The 23,724-nt window shown below is 33.8% G+C and overlaps 1 protein-coding gene across 7 annotated transcripts in view; it reads right to left on the minus strand.

Moving 5' to 3' along the window:
- The window catches only part of LOC150110591 (kinesin-like protein KIF14), a 716,770-nt gene that overhangs the window by 639,376 nt on the left and 53,670 nt on the right, over positions 1–23,724 (minus strand). For all 7 annotated transcript variants that reach the window (XM_090399877.1, XM_090399854.1, XM_090399845.1 and 4 more), the window contains exons 4-5: positions 15,206–15,293; positions 14,924–15,019 (exon numbers count right to left, since the gene is read on the minus strand). In XM_090399877.1, coding sequence (XP_090256003.1) covers positions 14,924–15,019; positions 15,206–15,293 — 184 coding nt within the window. The remainder of the gene's footprint in view (positions 1–14,923; positions 15,020–15,205; positions 15,294–23,724) is intronic.

Below are 23,724 nucleotides of genomic sequence, written 5' to 3' on the forward strand. Positions count from 1 at the left end.
TATGCAGAAAAAAAAAAGAAAGCCACCAACAGAGAGAACTGGAAGGACATTGTGCTGCACCCTCTCACTGAGAAAGCTACATGAAGAAGAAACGTGTATATATTTTATAATCCTAATCTCACAAGTATCTTTAAAGAATCAAGTGTCCTTTGCCAGGTTGGCAGGAAAAAGACCCAAAGTAAGACCAAGATATAGGTGGATTGATAGAATAAAGTGCCTTAGAAGACAGAAATATAAATCTGATAATACTGGAGTCTTGACAGGTAACAGACTGATTTTGAGGAAAATTGTAGATTTCCTATCTACAATTTTAGCAGATATAAGGATGTTAGTAACGATATAAATTTTTCATGCAGTACTATCATATTCTATACACCCCCCCCCTTGAGGGTATATACCAGGAATATTCATATTCATGAATTTAGGGACACAAAACACACGTGCTGAAAAGATTATTTTACTGATAAATAATAAAATAACTTTACGTTTCGACCCTTGTATTGAGGTCATCTTCAGAAGGATAGATGTGTATAAGAACAAGCTTACTGCTGTTGTACTCTATACAATTACATCTACATTGTTAACTAATCTTTTTTCTTAGCCTGCCCTCTAGTGATAAAAAAATAAATAAATAAAATAAAATAAAATAAAAACTACAATAAACTCTGCTAAAGTCCTCACGTACCAGGTTTCTTCTGGAATTATGCAGTTTATATTGTTATATTACAATTATCTTCTGGATTTGTACAGTACAGGTTGCTATTGAATGTTCAGGAGAAAAAAAAAAAAAAAAATTCACCAAGTCTTCTTTGTATTGAGATTTTTTTCTTTGCGGTTGTTATGAAGCTATGAAGGTTGTAGATGGGTCTTCCACATTCTTGTAATTGTTAGACCATCATATTTATTCAGATTCGGATCATGTTTAAGCAATTCACATGCTTCCTTGTATTTCCGCTCGAACCAGGTTTTGGTGCGGTGTAGGGAGTTGGTACCTTTACAGTCAGTTCTGTGGTATGTTTGGAGTGCGTGGTCAGAAAGGCTGGTTTTTCCAAAATGGAAGTATTTTATGTGATGTTTGTGTTCATCCTTTCTGATTGGGATGGTTCGCTCTGTTTCCCCTATATATGGTATGTTACATGTGCAATCTATTTTGTAAACCCCTCGGTGGGCTAAGTGTGGCAGGGGATCCTTGGAAGAACTGAGTAGGTGTCTTAATTGTGTCGGGGGGTTTAAAGGTGGGTTTGATGTTGTATATGTGTAGTGTTCTGTCTATTTTTTCTGAAATGACTAACATATGGTATAGCAACAGCATTCTTGAAATCTTTTTTGTTATTAGTGGTATCTTTGTGGAGGATCTTGTGAATGGGTTTTATTCTGTATCCATTTTTATAAAAGGTATGTTTGATGGTCTCATATTCATGGTTAAGAGCCTGTTCATTTGAACAAATGGTTTGAGCTCTGTGTTTAAGAGTGCTTATGACCACTAGTTTTGGTGTTGGGTGGTGATAAGAAGTTCTGTGTATGTACTGGCCTGTATGTGTAAATTTGCAGTAAACTGAGAAGGAGAGACAGCCTGAAGGAAGACATATGACAAGTGTGTCTAGGAACGGAAGAGAGTTGTTTTTTTCAATTTCAATGGTGAATTGGATGCATTTGTGTTGTTTGTTCAGGTGGCTAAGTAATGTACCTAGTGCTTGGCGGCCATGGGCCCAAATGGTGAAAATATCGTCGATGTATCTGAGCCAAATTTTGGGCTTTGGGCAGGTCGACTCTAGAGCTCGTTGCTCAAAGTTTTCCATATAAAAGTTTGCTATTGGGGGGGGGGGGGGGGGCCATGGCTGTACCCTCTTTTTGAAGGTAAAAATTGTTTTGCCACACGAAATACCCAGAGCAGAGTATGTGGGCAAAGAGGGCCGTGATGTCATGTGGAAATATGTTCTGTAAGAGCGAGACAGCATTATTGATTGGAAAATTGGTGAAAAGGGAAGTTATGTCAAGGCTGACTAATAGATCTTGGTCGTTCAGTGTAATATTTTTAATTTTGTTTATGAATTGTTGTGTATTTTTTTATGTAGGAAGGGGAATGATCAACCAATTCCTTGAGTGTGGCCACTAATTTTTTGGCTAAGTAGTAATTCGGTATGTCAATTCCTTCCACAATTGGACGTAATGGCGTGTCTGTTTTGTGTACTTTTGGCAAGCCATAAATTCTTGGCGTGCAGGCATACTGCGGTATTAATTTTTTCACTGTTTCTTCCAGTCACGTGTTAACTGATTTAAGTAGTTCAGTTGTTTTCTTTTTGTTACGTTGCATGGGGTTGTAAATTTACCATTTGGTAGGTGTTGTGGTCCGATACCAAATGGTTCATTTTTTCAATGTAGGTTGTCCGATTTAAAACAACAGTGGTGTTCCCTTTATCTGCTTTTGTGATAATAATGGCACGTGTTTTTTTTTTTTTTTTTTTTTTTTTTTTTTTTTTTTTTTTTTTTTTTTTTAGGGATTTGAGGGCCAGTTTATCCACTTTGTTTAGGTTGCTGCTTAATTTTTTGGTTGAATTTAGTAAACAGGCAGTTTCCATCCGTATTTTGTCAGCTAAATTGGCAGGGAGGGATCTTAAACCTCTCTCGATATGATATATTATATCTAGTTTATTTACTGACCTCGGAGCAATGGCATAATTTAAACCTTTCTCCAGTAGCGAGAGTTCACCTTGTGTGATGTTGTAATCCGTTAGGTTGATAACCAGACAGTGGTCCGATGGTGGCTGGTTGGTTGCTCCTGTGTTTGTGGGTGATTGGCTGGTCCTTGCGTTATGGCATCGTAATTGTCTTGTGCTTTCCTGTAGTTTTAATGCTTGAAACTTTGTTATTAATTATTCTTTGTTTTTGAGTAATATGTGCTTGGCCGAGTCGTCTGTGATCCTGTCTAGAATATTCCAAATTTCCAGATTAACGTAACTGGATAGCTCAAATTTCAGTTGTAACACTTTGGCTTGAGTAGATGTTCTTTCGTGCCTCGTGAATTTGTTCTCTTAACAATGCTTTTTCTAGCCTGGCATAAATATGAATGCTGATCACCGTGTAACCTTAAAAGAAAGAGTCATCATAATCCATGGAGATGTGACCCACAAACAGCGCAGCCTCTACGGTAAACTAAAGATATGTAGTTCCATGTTAATTAATCGACTGGCCTTTCTGAAACAATGTAGAGACAGCAACTTAATACCCAACTGCATTAAACTAAAGAAGAAATTTACATCAGCTAAAGCGCTCCATATCTATGCCAGGCTAGAAAAAGCGTTGTTATGAGAACAAATTCACGAGGCACAAAAGAACTCAGCATCTACCAAAGCCAAAGTGTTAGAACTGAAATTTGAGCTATCCAGTTACGTTAATCCAGAAATGTGGAATATTCTAGACAGGATCACAGACAACTCGGCCAAGCATCTATTACTCAAAAACAAAGAATAATTAATAACAAGGTTTCAAGCATTAAAACTACAGGAAAGCACAAGACAATTACGATGCCATAACGGAAGGAGCAGCCAATCACGATGCCATAACGGAAGGAGCAGCCAATCACCGACAAACACAGTTAGGAGCAACCAACCAACCACCATCGGACCACTGTCTGGTTATCAACCAATCGGATTACAACCTCACACAAGGTGAACTCTCGCTACTGGAGAAAGGTTTAAATTATGCCACTGCTCTGAGGTCAGTAAATAAACTAGATATAATATATCATATCGAGAGAGGTTTAAGATCCCTCCCTGCCAATTTAGCTGACAAAATACGGATGGAAACTGCCTGTTTACTAAATTCAACCAAAAACTTAAGCAGCAACCTAAACAAAGCGGATAAACTGGCCCTCAAATCCCTAAAAAAATAACCGTGACATTATTATCACAAAAGCAGATAAAGGGAACGCCACTGTTGTTTTAAATCGGACAAGCTACATTGAAAAAATGAACCATTTGGTATCGGACCACAACACCTACCAAATGGTAAATTACAACCCCATGCAACGTAACAAAAAGAAAACTACTGAACTACCTATATCAGTTAACACGTGGCCGGAAGAAACAATTAAAAAATTAATACCACAGTATGCCCGTGCGCCCAGAATTTATGGCCTGCCTAAAATACACAAAACAGACATGCCATTACGTCCAATTGTGGAAGGAATTGACAGTCCGAATTACTACTTAGCCAAAAAATTAATGGCCACACTCAAGGAATTGGTTGATCATTCCCCTTCCTACATAAAAAATACACAACAATTCATAAACAAAATTAAAAATATTACACTGAACGACCAAGATCTATTAGTCAGCTTTGACATAACTTCTCTTTTCACCAATGTCCCAATCAATGATATTATCCTACTCTTACAGAACATATTTCCACACGACATCACGGCCCTCTTTGCCCACGTACTCTGCTCGGGATATTTTGTGTGGCAAAACAATTATCTTCAAAAAGAGGGTGAAGCTATGGGCTCACCCCCCCCTCCCAATAGCGAACTTTTATATGGAAGATTTTGAGCAACGAGCTCTAGAATCAGCATGCCTAAAGCCCAAAATTTAAAATTTGGCTCAGATACATCGACAATATTTTCGCCATTCAGGACCATGGCCGCCAAGCACTAGATACATTCCTTAGCCACCTGAACAAACAACACAAACGCATCCAATTCACCATTGAAATTGAAAAAAACAACTCTCTTCCGTTCTAGACACACTTGTCACACGTCTTCCTTCAGGCTGTCTCTCCTTCTCAGTTTACTGCAAACTTACACACACAGGCCAGTACATACACAAAACTTCTTATCACCACCAAAACTAGGGGTCATAAGCACCCTTAAACACAGAGCTCAAACCATTTGTTCAAATGAATATGCTCTTAACCATGAATCTGAGACCATCAAACATTTCTTTATAAAAAATGGATACATAATAAAAACCATTCACAAGATCCTCCACAAAGATACCACTAATAACAAAAAAAGATTTCAAGAATGCTATTGCGATACCATATGTTAGAGGCATTTCAGAAAAAATAGACATAACACTACACAAATACATTAAAACCACCTTTAAACCCCCGACAAAATTAAGACACCTACTCAGTTCTTCCAAGGATCCCCTGTCACACTTAGCCCACCCAGGGGTTTACAAAATAGATTGCACATGTAATATACCATACATAGGGGAAACAGGGCGAACCATCCCAATCAGAAAGGATGAACACAAACGTCACATAAAATACTTCCATTTCGGAAAAACCGGCCTTTCTGACCACACACTCCAAACATACCAAAGAATTGACTGGAAACGTACCAAGTCTCTACACCGCACCAAAACTTGGTTCGAGCGGAAATTCAAGGAAGCATGTGAAATGCTCAAACATGATCTGAATCTGAATAAAAATGATAGTCTAACAATTCCAAGAATGTGGAGGGGCCCCATCTACAACCTTCATAGCAACCACGAAGAAAAAAAATCTCAATACAAAGAAGACTTGGTGAAGTGTTTTTTTTTTTTTCCTCCTGAACATTCAATAGCAACCTGTACTGTACAAATCCAGAAGATAATCGTAATATAACAATATAAACTGTATAATTCCAGAAGAATCCTAGTACGTGAGGACATTAGCAGAGTTTATTGTAGTTTTTATTTTATTTTTTGTTTATTTTATTTTATGTTATTTTATTTATTTATTTATTTTTTATCACTAGAAGGCACGCTAAGAAAAAACATTAGTTAACAATGTAGATGTAATTTACTTGTATAGAATTAAACAGCATGTAGCTTGTTCTTATACACGTTTCCTTCTGAAGATGACCTCAATACAGGGGTCTAAATGTAAAATTATTATTTTATTATTAATCAGTAAAATAATCTTTTTAACACGTGTGTTTTGTGTCCCTAAATTCATAAATATGAATGCTGATCACCGTGTAATAACCTTAAAAGAAAGAGATACCAGGAATATGATGATGGTTTTATGACAGCAAAAGTGATGTCCTAATTTAACATGAGAATTGGTATATTAGATTTAAGATTCTGGATTACCTATAGTCCTATTTATAATTAACTCTTGGGGAGAAAGGTTATGTGGGTAAAATGGGCCTTCCATATTCTTGGGATTTTTAGACCATCATTATTGTTAAGATCATAGTGGTTGATAAGAATTTCACAGGCCTCCTTAAATTTACATTCATACAACGTTTTGGTGTGATTCATGTAAATAACAGATGCTTTATGAGTCAAATTCTATGGAATGTATTCAGGGCATAATCAGAAAGGCCAGCTTTACCATAGTTATTAAATTTAATGTGCCATTTATATTCCTTTTTTCTGATAAGAATTGTGCATCCTGTTTCAGCCTACATAGAGCAAATTACAGTGTAAAAGGGGTCAATTTGTATTATTGTAAACTAATCTATATATTTGCCTCTTTATATTATTCACTACTGCACCTTTAATACTTATTATTTTATTTACTTTATCTTTACTATACTTCTATATTTAATATACTATTTTCTTGTAATTTTTGATTTACTTCATCTATATCTCTATTCTTCATGAACCATATTCAATCCTCATTTTAACTTTATTTAATCCTTTTATATATTCTATTAACTTTTTTTAGGGGTGCTTAAGGGACAAAGCTGTATAACTGTGAGGAGACATCCACACAGCCTTTAAAGGAATGCGTAGAACCAACCAGGGCTTCTGACCTAATGTCCAATCCTCACCTTCTTGTCGTGCACCCTGTTCGGTATCTACTTGGATGCTGAACGAATGAGGATGGGCTGGCAATTTGGGATTTAGCTGACCAAATTATATTTTTCTTGGTTAAACCAAAATAAAAAATGATGGTACAACATGACAAAATTTCATGCTGGCTGGGGCGTCGCCCGGTTAAACAAGGTCCCCGTTGTTTTCGCCAGGGAACCAGGGCAAACAGCGAAAAGTCAGTGACTGGATCAAATCTGAAAACACACCCTAACTCAACATCACCAGAGTTAAAGATCAGTGCTATCAACATAAGAAGCCTGAATGGCAAAGAAATGGAGCTAGCTGAGGAATTAGACCTAACTAACCAGATCGACATAATACAGGTGACTGAAACAAAAAAGACAAAAACTGGTGAGATCTTTCTGAGCAATAAATACAAAATGTTATATTCGGGCAATGAAAATCAAGGAAAAGGAGTGCCATAGTATTCAACACAAAATATGAGGCTAATCTTCTTGAATGGCAGTCAGTCTCAAGTAGAGTAATGTGGGCAAATATGAGAATGGGAAACTGGACAATGAGAATTATTTTTGTGCCTATGGTCCCACAGACGGTTCTACTTAGGTAGAAGTGGAGGAATTTTTTGAGGCTTTAGAAAAAGCAACTGACACAATGAAAAAGGAAAAGTTGGTCCTTGTTGGGGATCTAAATAGCAGAGTAGAAATTGATTGTGAGACATACAAAAATATTTTGGGAAAATTTGAAGAAAAGAGCAAAGCTAATAATAATGGCAAATATCTGTTTGGATTTCTGCTCAGGACATGGACTGGTTATTACTGACACCATATTCCAACATAAAAATGTGCACAAATTCACATTGAGAGAAGAGGCAAGGAATAAGAAAAGTCTCATTGACTATGTTATTGTTGATAGTGATGTTTTCTCTCTGGTGCAGGACACCAGAGTGTCAAGGTTTGAAATTGGAAGATCACAATTTAGTCTTGAGCAGGATAAAATTGAATTTCATATTGAAAAGAATAACATGTAAGAAAGTTTTGAAGCGAATAAAAGTTGAGCAGCTCTCAAATGTGAACTGTAGACTAAAAAAAAACAAAGATTATTGAAGAAAAAATGAAACAGTTTGAGAACAGGAACCAAACCTTGGAGATTCAGTGGCAAGCCTTGAAGAAAACCCTGATTGATTCAGCCAGACAGGCATGTGGTGAGGTTGTCTGCAAGGATAGAAAAATCAGAACTCCATGGTGGACATAGGAAGCTAAAGAGGCAGTGAAGGAAAAGAAGAAAGCATATCAAAAGTTCCTGGCAAATAAGTCAGCTTTTACTCTTACAGAATACAGAGACAAATGCAAGAATGCTAAACACTGTGTAAAACTAGCTAAACAAAAGTCATGGGAGGACTGGCAAGAATATAGAAAATAAATATCAAGATGGTGGCAAAATATTCTGGAGGTTGTTGAAGAAGCTTAGGAATGGAGGAAAGAGTGCTGTAAAAGGAGTTAGAGATGATAAAGGTGACATGAAAATGTGAGAAAAAGATATCCTTGAAGTATGGAGTAATTACTTTCAAGAACTGCTAAATGAAACAAGCAGTGATGACAGCACTGTGGTAAAAAACACTGAGCGGGCATGCAGTCAGGAATACATATCTATACTTGAAGTAGAAAAAGCCATCAAAGGCGTGAAATGTGGAAAGGCAGTGGGAGTAGATGATATTCGACCAGAAATGCTGAAGCATAGTGGTATAAAAGTCTTACAGCGGCTGCACTGCATAGTTCAGAGAGCCTGGACAGAGGGACGAATTCCCAATGATTGGAGTAGAGCTCTCATAGTACCCATATATAATAAGGGAAATAAAACTGAATGTGAGAATTACAAAAGGTATTTCCCTACTGAGTGTTCCTGGCAAAATCTATGCAAGTATACTTGAGAAATAGTTGAGAAGAATTATGGAAGAAAAGCAGGGTGAAGAACAAGCTGGATTCAGGCCAAATAAAGGCTGTCATAATCAGATCTTCACTTTACAACAAATAGTTGAAAATTATTAAAATACTAAAGGAATAGAACAACGTAGTTAAGGATATAAATTAAATTAAACTTTAATAAATATTTTCCGTTATTTCGGCAACGTCACGTTGCCATCTTCTAGTGCACGTAACGTTTTTGTAAGTTCCTTTAGAAGATGGCAACATGACGTTGCCGAAATATCGGAAAATATTCATTAAAGTTTAATTTAATTTATATCCTTAACTACGTTATTCTATTCCTTAAGTGTTTTAATAAACAGTTGAAAAGTCATGGGAATATAACAAAGATCTCTATTTAAGTTTTGTAGATCTGGAAAAAACATATGATAAGGTGCCAAGAGAGAAGCTATTCAAAACACTGTAGTTGTATGGTGTCAGTGGGGCATTATATAAAGCAATACTTTGTCTTTATTTGACTTGTAAGTCAGCAGTTAGAATTGAAGGAAGTACAGGAAGATGGTTTAATATTAAATCTGGTGTGAGACAAGGATGTACATTATCCCCTCTGTTATTCATTATCTATATGGATCACATTATAAGGAAAGTGATATTAAACATGATATCAAAATTGGAGATGCTAATGTCAGCTCTTTGCTTTATGCAGATAATGTTATACTTCTAAATAAATCTGCTATAAGTCTGCAAGATTCTCTGACTAAATTGAATAACTGTTGTAATAGATATGGTATGAAGGTCAGCAATAAAATGACAAAGACAATGAAAATAGGCAAAATCATTGAAAATATCAACTGCATTGTGAATGGAGAACCTGTGGAACAAATAAAACATTTCAGCTACTTAGACACGATTTTTATGGATGGAACACCTTCAAAGAATGAAAACAGAAAGATTACCAAAACAAGCCATTAGGAAAAAGAAAACCCAGACGTCCTCTTAAACGATGACTTCTAAGGCCGGAACAGGCCATGCTAGGCCTAAATTCTTGATATGCATGATGATGATGAGGCATGATTTTTAGTGAAGATGGTAAATTAAATATAGATATAGACAACAGAATCAGCAAAGCTGGTATGGTGGGAAGTCAACTGAATACATTCATATGGAATAAGAGAGAAATTAGTCGGAACACTAAATACCAGTTTTAACTTATGGATCTGAGAGCTGGATCAGAAGTAAAACACTTGACCACAGATATGAGAGTCCTGAGAAAGATTAGAGGCGTGAACAGATGGCATCAATGGCAATATCATATTAAAAATGAGGATATTAGGAAAGAACTTCACATTGTCAGCATCCAGGAATGCGTTAGCAGAGCTAATCTCAGGTGGTATGGTCACTTAAACAGAATGGGCAAGGAAAGATTAGCAAAACAAGTGTTCTCTGCCAGGTTGGCAGCAAAACGACCCAGAGGAAGACCAAGATATAGGTGGATTGATACGGAACAAAGTGCCTTAGATGATAGAAATATAAGATCTGATAATGTTGGAGTCTCAACAAGTAACAGACTGATTTGGAGGAAAACTGTAGATAGAAAGTTAGTAATAATGTAATTTTTTTCATGTAGTACTATCATATCCTGTACACCTCTCGAGGGTACATGAGAGGAATTTGATGATGATTAACTTTTTGTATCCTTGCTCTACCTAGAAATTTATTTTTGATATAATGACTGCGCCACCAGCAGTCTCCTTGTGGTATAAGAAATATCAATACTTCCAGTAAAGTTCGCTTTCTATCTTAAGGTCAATCTTAATATTTTACAGTAGTGGCTAACACTTAACCTCAATTCGTAGCTATTTGTAAACTTAAACTCCCCACTCATAGGATCGCATTTATTTGGAAACAGTGCATTGCATAAAAGATCAGGCATTACCCTTTTTTTCATTTACAGTATAAATAAACATGTTTGTACTGAAATAATTATACATTTACAAATTAATGAACTACTACTTACTCCACGCTAAGTTTAACACCTTAGAGGAAAACTTCCTTTAGAAAATGTATGTACGCATGCAACATAATACAAATCATTAAACAACTTAAAGAGAAAACTATCAGCCCATTTACAATTTAGAATTATCAAAATTATCCCGATTTTATATTTTTTTTATATTACTGAATATTGTCACCTCAAAATGTTTTTGTAAAAAGAACAAAGGAATATAAGTGCAAGATAAATTGTCTAAAGAAACCTCTTAGTCACCAGTAATTCTAAATGGATTAAGGTATTAACTAATAACCTGGGGCAACTGCAACTTCGAAGGTCAACATTGTAATGGGGTTTCCCCACCTTAACGCAACGAACGAAAAAAAGGTGGTGGGTGCAGAACAATGTAATACCCAGGAGATTAATACGTAGCAGAACCCAAGGTCATCGGAGATATAAGAGGGGGTTTGCTACGGCGATAGGGGGCTTTTTAGTGGTTCCTTGGTCAGCGAGAAGTTATAGGCTCGAGAAGGCGAAGAGGTCAGCGAGGGTCGAGCAGTTACCGGGATAAGATGTACGTTACGGCGATGGAGTTTTGCTAACCATTGTAGAAGATGATTCGCAATTGCCAACAGGACCTGCATTCCAGCCGTTAGATGCCAGAAGTGTGAAACAACTAATTTAAATTGTTCTTAGAAGAACGTAGGTACCGGAGTTCAATGTTGCCAAGTTCCCAACACTCGAAAAAAGTAAGAGGAGATCTCAAAAATCCCAGAGAAAGTACCCGTGTGCATTGCTTAAGGTCGGAAGGTAATAGAAGGACGTGATTCCAAGGATCAATCAGAGAGAACCAGACAACTGTTTTAAAGTAAGATCTTTCTATTGTTTTAGCTATAGACAGAATTGTGACAGTGACTTGTAGAGTTTATTTATGATACTTGAGGACTTTAGGCTTTATACTAACCTTTGAATGGTCTTGTTAAATTATATGCGAGAGAAAACTTAGCTAATTTTTAAGGTGAAATATCGCGTGCTTAATATTATTGGTAGTAGCTATGCCTGAGTTTGTTTAAGTGAGATTGCTCTAAGTGTGATAAGGTGTTAACCACAGAAATATTATAGACACAGTCTTACAAGAATTGTCTTCATAATAGTAATTGGTATAGAGAATTGTCATTGAAGCATAGAACCTGATTTACTTGGAGTTTAGTATTGACCTTTTGTACATTTCTTTGATGATAAATAAATTGTTTTCATGTTTAAATAACTTGCCTGATTTCTATTTCCAATGCACTACTCGTTAATTTGAATCTGTGTGTCCTAAAGTTAGATTGTTACGACTGCATAATAGAAAATTTAAGTTGCTAGATTTACTTAGAATTAAGAGAGAAATGTTCCGTGTGGTTTACTGTGTGTTATTTTTCGGAGTGAGATTCAACTCCTACCCACAAATTTCATGGCGCAGCTAGAAACTAAATAAATTTTCCAAATTCAGTTGAGAATAAACACCAGTAGGTCAGACAAAGAGATTGGCTCCAGCCAGAGGCAATTTCTTTGTTCTGTAAGTTTTTGCCATTTGCGAGCTTTATTATTTGCGGCCATAAGTCAGAAGTATAGTAAAGGTTAAGAAGAAAGGTTTAAACGAGATAACTATAATTTTTACAAAGGTGCAGAAGGCAAGATATATTTGAAGATTTGATAACATATTTAAAATAACTACATTTAACACTTATAATGAATGGTTTGTTATAGTGAATCTGCTTTAGGATAGCATTGTGACTATGGAGCTTTTCAGTGGTTTTAGCAAGTGAATTTATTATAATACTGTTTGCTATAGGAAGTTTACGGTATTATTTAAAATAACTAAAAGGATGTTATTATTATTAATATAGCTAATTTAGCAATTTCACCTGAAGAAATGAAACATGGCAAGCTAAAAAGTACTTATTTACTTGATATCTAATGCTTCAAGCAACAACAATTTTCACTATTTCCTCAAGCAAACACTTAAGGAAATACTTTGTACCTGGTACTTTTTTTATATGAATCCCACTTATCTAACATTGGCAACTTGTCATACTAACCACAGTTAGGCTGAGAGTTAATCATGAAATCCTGCTCTAGACTAAACATGTAACTTTTTGAGCCATCTTTATGTCATTAATAAGCAGGATGGTGGTTTACACACCAGGCAACAAAATTCATCTGTCACCTGAAGTCATTCACCAACATCCATGCCCTGGTAAAATTCAAATCTATAGCTTATTAGATAAAGAGCAGCAGTGTTATCCCACTCAGCCCAGGCTTCTTTTTTTCCCAAAGCCTTTGGAAATGCAAATAGGCAATTTACTGTCTTTTCATTTCCACTAATTTCCATGATTTTTCTGGCAAGTCCTCTGGGGAAAGGGAGATAATTACTTGTAGTGCTGTTGTGTACCACAGCAGCATGTCATCAACACTCAATACAGTGCACTCATAAAGACCAAAGAAATAGTTTGTTGCAGTGGATGATCTGCTATAGAGAATTTCTTTTAGAACAACATGATACTATGAGTTTATAAAAATCAAGTGGATATTAAATCCAGCATTATTTCAAATGCCGAATACAGAAACCATAAAAGTTTCGTATGAAATTTGAAATATGAAATTTTTGGCTCTTTATTTCAGTAAATGATGCTATGAGGTTTGGTTGTATATCAAAAAAGGTTTGCTAAGTTTCACATCTGTATTAGTATTTTCTGTGTGCTTTTTATGTATTCCTAAGTGGTCAAGTAGATAACTCTCTCCAACTTAAACTCTTGGTTTGAATCTCACCATGGACATAGATGTCTATAAATGTCTTTAAGCAGTAGATGAATTTCACAAACTGGTATGAGACCATCATTCTGCTTACTGGAGGTCTGAAGTTGTCCTCAAAAAAGTTTTGTTTGGTCTTTAGAGAATGGTTTCCAAATTACTTAATCCTTAGGTAACACATGTGGGAGGGCAGGAAAGAAACACTCCAGATTTCACTGCAAGAATCAGCACAGATATTTATGCATTTCTGAGAGTTTCATATGGACATAACCAGTGGTGAGCTATGTAAATTTTAACAAAGGGCTCGCATCATCAAGCAAAAAAAAAAAAGCATTATTTCACACAAAAACTTTTATTAATACAGCTTGTGTACAAATACCAATCAAAAAGTATGAGGGGACAATGAACCTGTAAAGGCTATCATTTTTAAACAAATATTTCATGATCTAAACATGAAACATTTGCATGCAATCATCTGTGTTAATTTATCTTACATAAGAAAAATATTTTTTAACCATCAAAATAAAATAAGAATAAAATCTTTTAAAGTCACACATGAAATAATCTGCATTTTTTATAAACAAAATAAATTTATTTTGTTTACAATAGAAGTTTTTATGACAAACAATCTATAAATAATAAATATTATCTAAACACAATAATTTTTTTTTTTAAATAACGAAACCTGTGGTGGGATCATAATTAAAAGAAACACACTTATTAACCACAGTGAAAATTATTTAATTGTAAATATTTCATCCTAAATATCTTAGGACATCATCAGTACAGTAGTTTTAAACAATAATAGGAATAACATACAGTTAGGGTGCATGATTACAATAATGAGATTCTATTGTAATGATGCGCCCTAACTGTATGTTATTCCTATTATTGTTTAAAACTACTGTACTGATGATGTCCTAAGGTACTTAGGATGAAATATTTACAATTAAATAATTTTCACTGTGGTTAATACGTGTTTGTTTTAATTAAACACAATAATATTGAAGTATGTTATATTTCTCTTTCGTTTTTATACTTCAAGTGATAATCAACGGTACCAATCAAGGGGCATTATTTTATAGTCCTATTTATTTATATGCGATTACCAAAAATGAATTCTTATTTGTAAAATGGTAGTAACAGAAACTATAATATTTTATTTAATAAAATCACTTTGTTAGGTTATGAGTTTGTCGCTTAATATATTTCAATAAATTATGTCCTTTTTTTTTTTTTTTTTGAGAAAAAAAAAAAAAAAAGTAAACAAGACGAACAAGGGGCTCTCAAATTTGAGAAAAATTTAACAAAGGGCTCGGGCAAGCCCCTTTACAGCTCAGCACTGGACATAACTAATAGCATATGTGATCCCTTCTAAAAACCATTTCCACACTTTGATATTTAAATAAATTCAAAATCAGATTAGAAATATCAAATTAAAATCTTACTATTTTCTTGGTACCATCCTCTTCTAATGCAGCTAAAATATCACATATCTTTTCATTATAAATTTCAAAGTAACTAACCTCAACCATGCAGTTTATCTAAAAAAAAAATTTTTTTTTTAAATACACGTCGTACAAAGTGGATATATATATATATATGAAGTATATATGTTAAATAAAATTAGAAATTGGAAGCAAACACTTGAGGTGTTTGTTATAGTCATTACTACTTCCAAATTTATACAAAATAAAGAGGAAACACAACAGTAATGAAAAGATACATACCTTATTTTCAGAGGCTTGAGAAATTCTTTCAAAGAGATCTTGACAGAAATGAGGAATTATCCCTGGTTCTTCCTCTGTTCCCATTATTCTAAAGTAATTACAAATTGCTATCAAAATCTGGTTAAATTCATGTTAAAAAAATGAAAGTGACAATAACAATTAAGAAAGGTATATAAGAATATCACCTAATGAACCAAAACTATAACAAATGAAAAGGAAAAACTTAAATTACTCATCATCATGCGTATCAAGGATTTAGGCCTAGTATGGACTGTTCCGGCCTTAGAAGTCATCGTTGAATCGTTTAAGAGAACGTCCTGGTTTTCTTTTTCCTAATGTTTTGGTTCTGATGGAACACGTTCATTCTATGAACGTGTTCCATCCATTTATGTTTATATTTTTTAATTTTTTCTATTACTGGTTCTTGGTTTAATTCTTTCATAATTTCTTCATTTCTTTTGTGATCAAATAGGGTATACTTTGCAGTTTTTCTCAAACTTCATTTTTGCTGCTGTTAATCTTTGTCTTTTTGTTTTATTGTGTAGATTTTGCTTCCATACATTAAGACTGGAAGGGCTAATGTATTGTATACTTTTAGTCTGGTTTGTTTTTGAAGTAGGTTTGGTTTAAATATATAGTGTTAATTACAACTGTTATTTTTAAATATTTTGCAATTTTTACGTTTCATATGTGATCGTACATCCTAGGTAATTAAATGAATTCACCTGTCCAAGATCTTGTTATCTATTACTATTAATTAAAGTATATTAATTAATAGTTTAATTAATTAAACTATTAAATTAATTAAATCTATTACTATTAGTTAAAGGCCATAGTTTGATTTTTCTGTTGATATTATACCATAATCTTTGGATATCTCATTTAGATCTACGATAGCTTTCTGTAGTTTATTTTCAGAATTTGTAATTATCATTTGGTGGTTGGCAAAGAGGAGAGCGTTTAAGTTTACTGTAGGAGAAAGTTTAATTCCTTGATGTAAATTTTTATTCCTTTTTTTATTATTTCATTTAAGTAGATATTAAAAAGAGTTGCTGAGAGGGGGACATCCCTGTCAGACCCCTTTTATCTCTCTTGTATATGATAGCTCGTGATTTAATCTTAATTGTATTTGATTATTTTCATATATACTTGCGATAGCTTTTAGGATATTATTTGGTATTTGTCTTTCTTTTAATATGTTAAATAATATGTTTCTTTTAACTTTGTCAAATGCTTTTTCAAAGTCAATAAATGCAATATGTGTTTGTAAATTGTATTCTCTTCTTTTCTCTATTATTAATTTTAGGCAAAAGGCAGGGTCTATACATGATTGTCCTTTTCTAAATCCATTCTGTACTTCTAAAATAAAGTTATCGGAATATTTCATTAGTTTGCTATTTAAGATTCTGCTATATATTTTGTAACAGGAATTTAGTATACTGACACCTCTATAGTTTTTAGAGTCATCTCTATTACCTTTTTTAAAGATAGGAATCACAATTGTTTTTTACCATTCTACTGGGAGGGGGGGGTACCAGTTGAGTAAATTTTATTTAAAAATAACAAGTCTTTCTTAGAATCTTGTTCCTGCATATTTATATAGTTCTGAACCTAGTTTATCTTCTCCAGGTGATTTTCCATTTCTTGTTTCTTTCAGGCTAATTTCTAATTCTTCTTTAGTTATTTCCTTTTCATTTTCGTTAATTGTCTGCCAGTTGTCTTTTTTAAAATATTTGTCTGTCCACAATTCTGTGTAGAAATTCTTCTAATTTCAATTGTGTTTAATTTTATGTTTTCTTTGGTATCTGCATTTAAGTGTTTCAAAATTTTATATACATTGGGTCTTATTTTATATAAATCATGTTCTAAATTAGAAATAAATTTATTCCATGATTCTCTATGTCTTTTTCTGACTTCTCTTTTAGCTATGGCTCTTATTCTTTTATATTCTATTTCATCTTCTAATCTTTTACTGCTTAACCATTTGTGATAGGCTTCTTTTTTCTTTTTGATTATTTCTTTCATTGTATCATCCCAGATCTTTAGTTTTTTCCTTTTATTGAATTTTTTGGTCTTTCCTAAGCTTTCATTTGCTGCTGCATTTAGTATCGTTTTTATATTAAGCCATTCTATTTCTATTTCTTCATTTTGTTTTATTTTATCTAGATATTGGTTAATTCTTTGTTCATATAGCCATTGTACATTTGTGTCATTCAATAGTCTAGTTTTATAAACAAATGTTTCAATTTTTCTTTGTTCTTGTTACTTGTAGCCATTTTAGGTGGTAATCTTAATTTTATTTTAACAAAAAAGTGGTCACTGCTTATTTCATATCCTCTGTGAACTCTAACATCTAGTGAAAATTTTGATGTCTTTTCATTTAATATAAAGTAATCTAATATTGATTTCCATCCTCTTGCTGCCCAAGTATATTTATGTGTGTCTTTATGTTTATAAAAGGAATTCATAATTTTAGGTTATTATAAACTACAAAATCAATCACTTTTTTACCATTCCGGTTTAGAGTATGTTCTCCATGTATTCCTATATTATTATTAATTTTTGTGTTTCAAATTCTTGCATTTAAGTCTCCTGCTAAAATTACATAATCATTTTTATTTATTTTATATGTTTTGTAGCTGATTATAAAAATCAATATTATCCTGTTCTCTTCCCTCTTCTGGGACATATAAACCAATTATTGTTAAATGCCTCTATCTATTTTTATTCTAGCGTCTATTATTCTTTCATTCTATAATTACGAAGTGGATACACACACACACACACATATATATATATATATATATATATACACACACACACACAGTAAAACCCTGTTTTTATGTTCCCACAATTTACGTCATTTTCCTTTGGTCCCATCTTAAGGCCTATTCTTATGATATATTGTTTTCCCGCCATTAACAACTTGATATGGACGTTATTTCCTGTGATTTGCGTTTTTTTCTCGAGTGGCAATACTGATTTTCGAATCTAAATGGCATTGCTTTCACTGTAGTTTCGTTTCCGCCATCATGGTGACTTGCACGTTTGCAGCAGTAATGTAGTGATGAGTGATACCGTGATTTTTCAATCACAGTACAAATTGATATTGCAGAATTTCTGCACGTAAATTAGCACGTGAAAGTTGCTTTCAAGTTGCGGTGGTGGATTATCCATGTTAGTGGTAGAAAAAAGACAAAATGTATTTCGGTAGAAGAAAAGATGGCAATTCTGCGACATGTAGATTGGCATGCTGGAACACGTGTGCATTTAGCAAAAGATCTTTGACTCTCCATGTCCATTTTGAACATGATAGTAAAAAACATCAAGCATTGAACTCAATGCAAAGCAATCTGGCGCTATGTCAAAAAAAAAAAAAAAAACAATCAACAATTAAAGATTTTTTTAAATAGATAAAAGTAATTATAAATTCATTTATTTTCAGTTATTAAATTTTTTAATCTAGTATGTAGACTCACATACTAGCAGTATGTCATCTTTTAGCCTTTTTAAATTTTTTTTTACATTTCCTGCTATTTACACTTTTTTCCATCAGTCCCGTGAAGAGTGTAAAAAAGGAGTTTTACTGTATATATATATATATTCCATAATTAAATTACTCTCATAATAATACTGAATTTAAATTTTTCTTATTCAATCACAAAAGATATAACAAAATTCATAACTCAAGTAAGATTGAGTTGTTTTTTTAATTTTGTTTTTAATCATGTAGTTTTGGTTTTGTACTTTTAAAAACCTCCTTTGTTATTTCCATATTTAATTTGCTATCTTCACTAAAAAATTGTGTCTAAATAGTTTAAATGTTTTATAGGCTACGCACTGATGATGCAGTTGACATTCTCGGTATTTCTATTTTCATAGTCTGTCTTTTTATTACTGATGTTTAAGCCTAATTTGTTAGAGCAATTATTCAATTTAGTTAAGGATTCCTGCAGACTTCTACTGTATTTATTTAGGAATATACCATCATCTCCATAAAGAGATGAAATTAACATCCCTAATATCACGGGGAAACATTACTTTCATCACCGGTATAACATGGAAACTGCTGGAGTAAAACTCAGCAAGGAAGAAATCCTCATATCAAATATAACATCACTGCCTCAAACATAACAGATGAGGCCTAGGGTACGAATCTATAAGCAAAGTTAATCTGTAGTTTAATAGCAGTTTTTTTTTTTAAAAAAATAAAAATAAAGAAGACAATTAATTGTTTAATTGTGTATAATATTGTAAAGTTGCCTAAGATAAAATAAACATGTTTTGTTTACTTAAAATTATCACCTGATCTTTGAGCAATGCACTGTCTCATAAAAACAACTGAATCTGTGTGCTAACAGAGAATTTCACATGACTGACTATTTAAGGAATTGTTTTAGAAACCGATAAACTGATTCAAATGATTTATATTATTATTAGGGAATGTGGCTGGACTTTGGTGGAGTGGATAAGGAAAAACTACAAAGTGCAAAACTACAAAATATCGAATTCAATAACTAATACTTCCAATATTACATTGTGATCATCAGGATCACAGAACAATTGTATGTGCATGCAGGCACTAAGTGGTGACCTTTATTTACTGGGAAAATGAGGCTGAAGAAACCAAAGTTGGGCCTAGAGTCCTATCTTTGAATCAGCAAATAACTGAACATCTCCTGACAGGCGTTGTACAATATCATTAACATGCAAACTGAACAACAATGGTTTAAGGAGTGATCCCTGGTGTATACCACTGGTCACCTGAAAACTGGGAGATTCACCTTTCCACATAAAACTTTCTAATACCTATCATTCAGCTACTCACATATCCATCAATAATTCAAATTCTAATCCTCCATTTTCCAAATTATTCAAGAATCTTTCATATAGTATCCTATCAACTGCCCTATCATGTCCAACAGTATCACAGTGTATCCATTCTATTTATCCAGCTTAGCTGTAATGTATACGAGGGTTGTTTGAAAAGTTTGGTAAAAAAAATAAGCTAAACACATTTTTTTTTAGAAAAGCCACCTTTATTTCTCAATATAATCTCCATCGAGATCTACACACTTGGTCCAGTGAGTTTTCAATTTTTTCATCCGATCTAAAAAGTAGGATTTGTCAAATTGTGCAAAATAGTCATTGACAGCCTTGATGACATCCTTGCTCAAAGAAACGTTTTTCCCACCAAGCCAAATTTTTAAGTATAGGAACAAGAAGTAGTCACACGGGGCCAAGTCCAGAGAATACAGTGGATGTGGAACCAATTCAAACTTCAATTCATGCAATTCTGCCATTGCGATGGTCGATGTGTGGGGCACAATGCACTGAATAAAATAACTGAAAGAAAAAAGTTAATCTTGGCCGTTTTTCCTTCAGTTATTCTTTTCAATGGTCCAACATGATGCATAATAGACTCCTGTCATTGTCTTACCCTTTTCCAAATAGGGTATCATAATTCCTTGGGAATCCCAAAAACAGTGGCCATCACCTTTTCAGCTGACAAAACAGTCTTTGCTTTTTTCGGTGCTGTTTCGCCTGGATTATCCATGGTTTTGACCGCTGCTTGGACTCAGGTGTGTAGTGGTGGATCCAAGTTTCGTCTAGTCACGAATTGATGCAAAAAATCCTGTGAATTGTGATTAAACATAAGCAAACACTGTTGCAATGTCTTTTCGCATGGGTTCTTGATCAACAGTCAACAATCACGGCACCCATCATGCACACAGCTTTTTCATATGCAATTTTTTGTGCAGGATATTATACACCTGTTCAGTTGAGATGCCTACAATCTCATGAGCTCGGGGGTTTTCCATAATGATACTGTAAAATTCTATATGGAAAATTTTATAAAAACTTTTCGAGATCGATTTTACAGGTCACAAATCATGTGACAGGAACATAATTGCACATTACTGTATATTAATCACAAAATACTGAATGTAAACTTGTAAAGGTAGCTGACTAAAGAATGAAATAAAATTGTTCATAAATTATACAATATTGTAAAGGTTAGAATTATACATTAAAGTTGATTTATATTAAGTTCTGATATGAAGTCGTAAGAGTCACAAAATGTAAAAGTACTTCTGCCTCAAGAGGATTAGACAAGATTATGTTGGAGACTTGATAGTGAACAATGGTAGTGAAGGTCATTCAGATGTGGAGATTTTTGCCACCAAAACTGAAGGTCAAGACAACAGTGATGTCGGTTATTTACAGAAGATTCGGGGAACCTCGGAATCATATAAAAGAGGTCTTCAGTACCTCCGGAGGAGCTCAGGAATTTTTCGTCCTACTGCAGTTCGTTGGCCTGCTCAGACTTCCGTATTTCGTCAGATCGTGACCCCTAGGCAAGGGGAGAACCAGGAGAAGCAGATCATTCTACGGAGATCAATTTTCAGTAACGGAACGTGCCACGTGTGACCAGATACACGGCATCTATAGTAGAATCAGAACCGATGGTGAGCTATACCACAATTCCTGGAAGAGGACTACACCAGGATGACCAAGAAGAAAAGCCGTTCAGCAAAGGATAGTATATACGACAGCAGTCAACAGGACCGCCACAAATCTTCAAGGCTGGTAGGACTGTATATGTTTCTACGAATTTGTGAATAATTTCTATTGTATTAACGCTGAGGTAGTGGTTAAGAATTGTATGTCCGCTGAACGTAGCTTTGTTAAAATAGTTGTATAAGTCGCTATAAGAAATAATTGAAGCTGACAATTAGCTAATATATATATATATATATATATGGAGAAGAATGTTAGCCAAAGATATTGATTGTGACAACCAGTAATTGCCTAGATTTTGTAGAGTAAGTTAATCAAGCATTCTGAATAGCAGGTCTAATTTGTAAGTTAAGATTTGAGCTCAAGATAGGTATCAGACAGAAATTGTTTAATTGTGTATCATATTGTAAAGTTGCCTAAAGTAAAATAAACATGTTTTGTTTACTTAAAATTATCACCTGATCTTTGATCCACTGTCTCATAAAAACAACCGAACCTGTGTCCTAAAATTAGAGAATTTCACATGACTGACTATTTAAGGAATTGTTTTAGAAACTGATATTTTCTATAAGTGTTATAAAATCTTCTCATGCTATAAAATTAATTCAAGGTGGTGGCAGTTGAAAAATAATATAAATTTTTCCCTGAATTACAGTGTGGGAAATAGTTAACTGTTACCATGAATTGCCTATTTCAGAGGCCTTTCACTAACAGCGCTAACACGTGTAGGAAGTATAAAGGATTACAAGCGGGGACTAAATTAATCGGCTTAAATTAGAATAAGGTGAAGGGTACCTAACAGAAAGATTTGACAGAGTAGAAGTGAAGTAGACATAAGAAGGATAAAGACAAAAGAAAAAAATAATACAAAAGGTGTGACATAGATATTGAAGAAAAATTATTAGCAATATTAAAAATATATATAACATAATGACATTATTTTACAATGCTGCAGTCGACAGGATGTAATCCACACTAAGTTGCACAATTGTGGATTGTACAAATATAAAAATGTTTTACAAAAATTTTCAAAATTTTTGTAAAACATGAATGTAGATAGTTGAAACTCTGACTCTACTAGTACTGCCACGATGGGTGACGGCGTTTTTTGATTGGAGTTGAAAACCCAAACCATAGGATCCATTGGGAAAAGTCTAAACTTTTACATAGATCTTTATATAAACATGAATGTTTATATAAAGAAAGGGCTGACGCCCCTACTACACAGGCCAAATTTAAACCGCAACGACGTTCTTACTATTCCTAAAGTATGGGAAATTGTCATACAAAATTGTGTAAAATAATCTCTTTATATATGTTATTTATTTTTTTTGTTCAGTTATATTTTAATTTACTTCTATAACACGTTATTGCACACATATTGAGATTCCATTGTAATCATGCGCCCTAACTGTATGTTATTCCTAGTAATGTTTGAATTACTGTACTGAGAATGTCCCAAGATACTTGGGATGAAATATTTACGTATTAAAACTTATCACTGTGGTTAGTACGTGTGTTTTTTTAGTGATGAATTCACCACAGGTTTCATTGTATAAAAACGTCTTATTCCTTCACGGGGAACTGACAGCACAGAAGACCGACTTACTAGGCAAACGTCAATTAAAACAGGATAAGCTAGGTGCTAGAATCTCTTTTTTTAAAAAGTGCAGTGCGATAAACTCATTCCAACTTTTGCAAAACTAAAGTCATCAAATCTCCATGTGCCCATAAAATCTATCAGAAAGCAAGCCATTCCTTACTACTTAATCAGTTACGAGTTTCTAAGCATGAATTGGCAACAAATAATTTAAAAATTACGGAACTAGAAGCAGAATTATCAAATACGTTAAATCAAGATCTGCTATATTTGATTATAAGTGTCTCAAAAAATTCGGGGATAAAAGCAATATTAATCTACACAATAGATACCTTAACTTTTTTAAATTGATCTAAGAAGATCGCTAACAAATTACTGATGGAAAAATCTGTCCACT

Source organism: Typopeltis vanoorti, chromosome 1, assembly GCF_054136105.1.
Source record: "Typopeltis vanoorti isolate ZY-2024b chromosome 1, IOZ_Tvanoo_1.0, whole genome shotgun sequence".
NCBI lineage: Eukaryota > Metazoa > Arthropoda > Arachnida > Uropygi > Thelyphonidae > Typopeltis > Typopeltis vanoorti.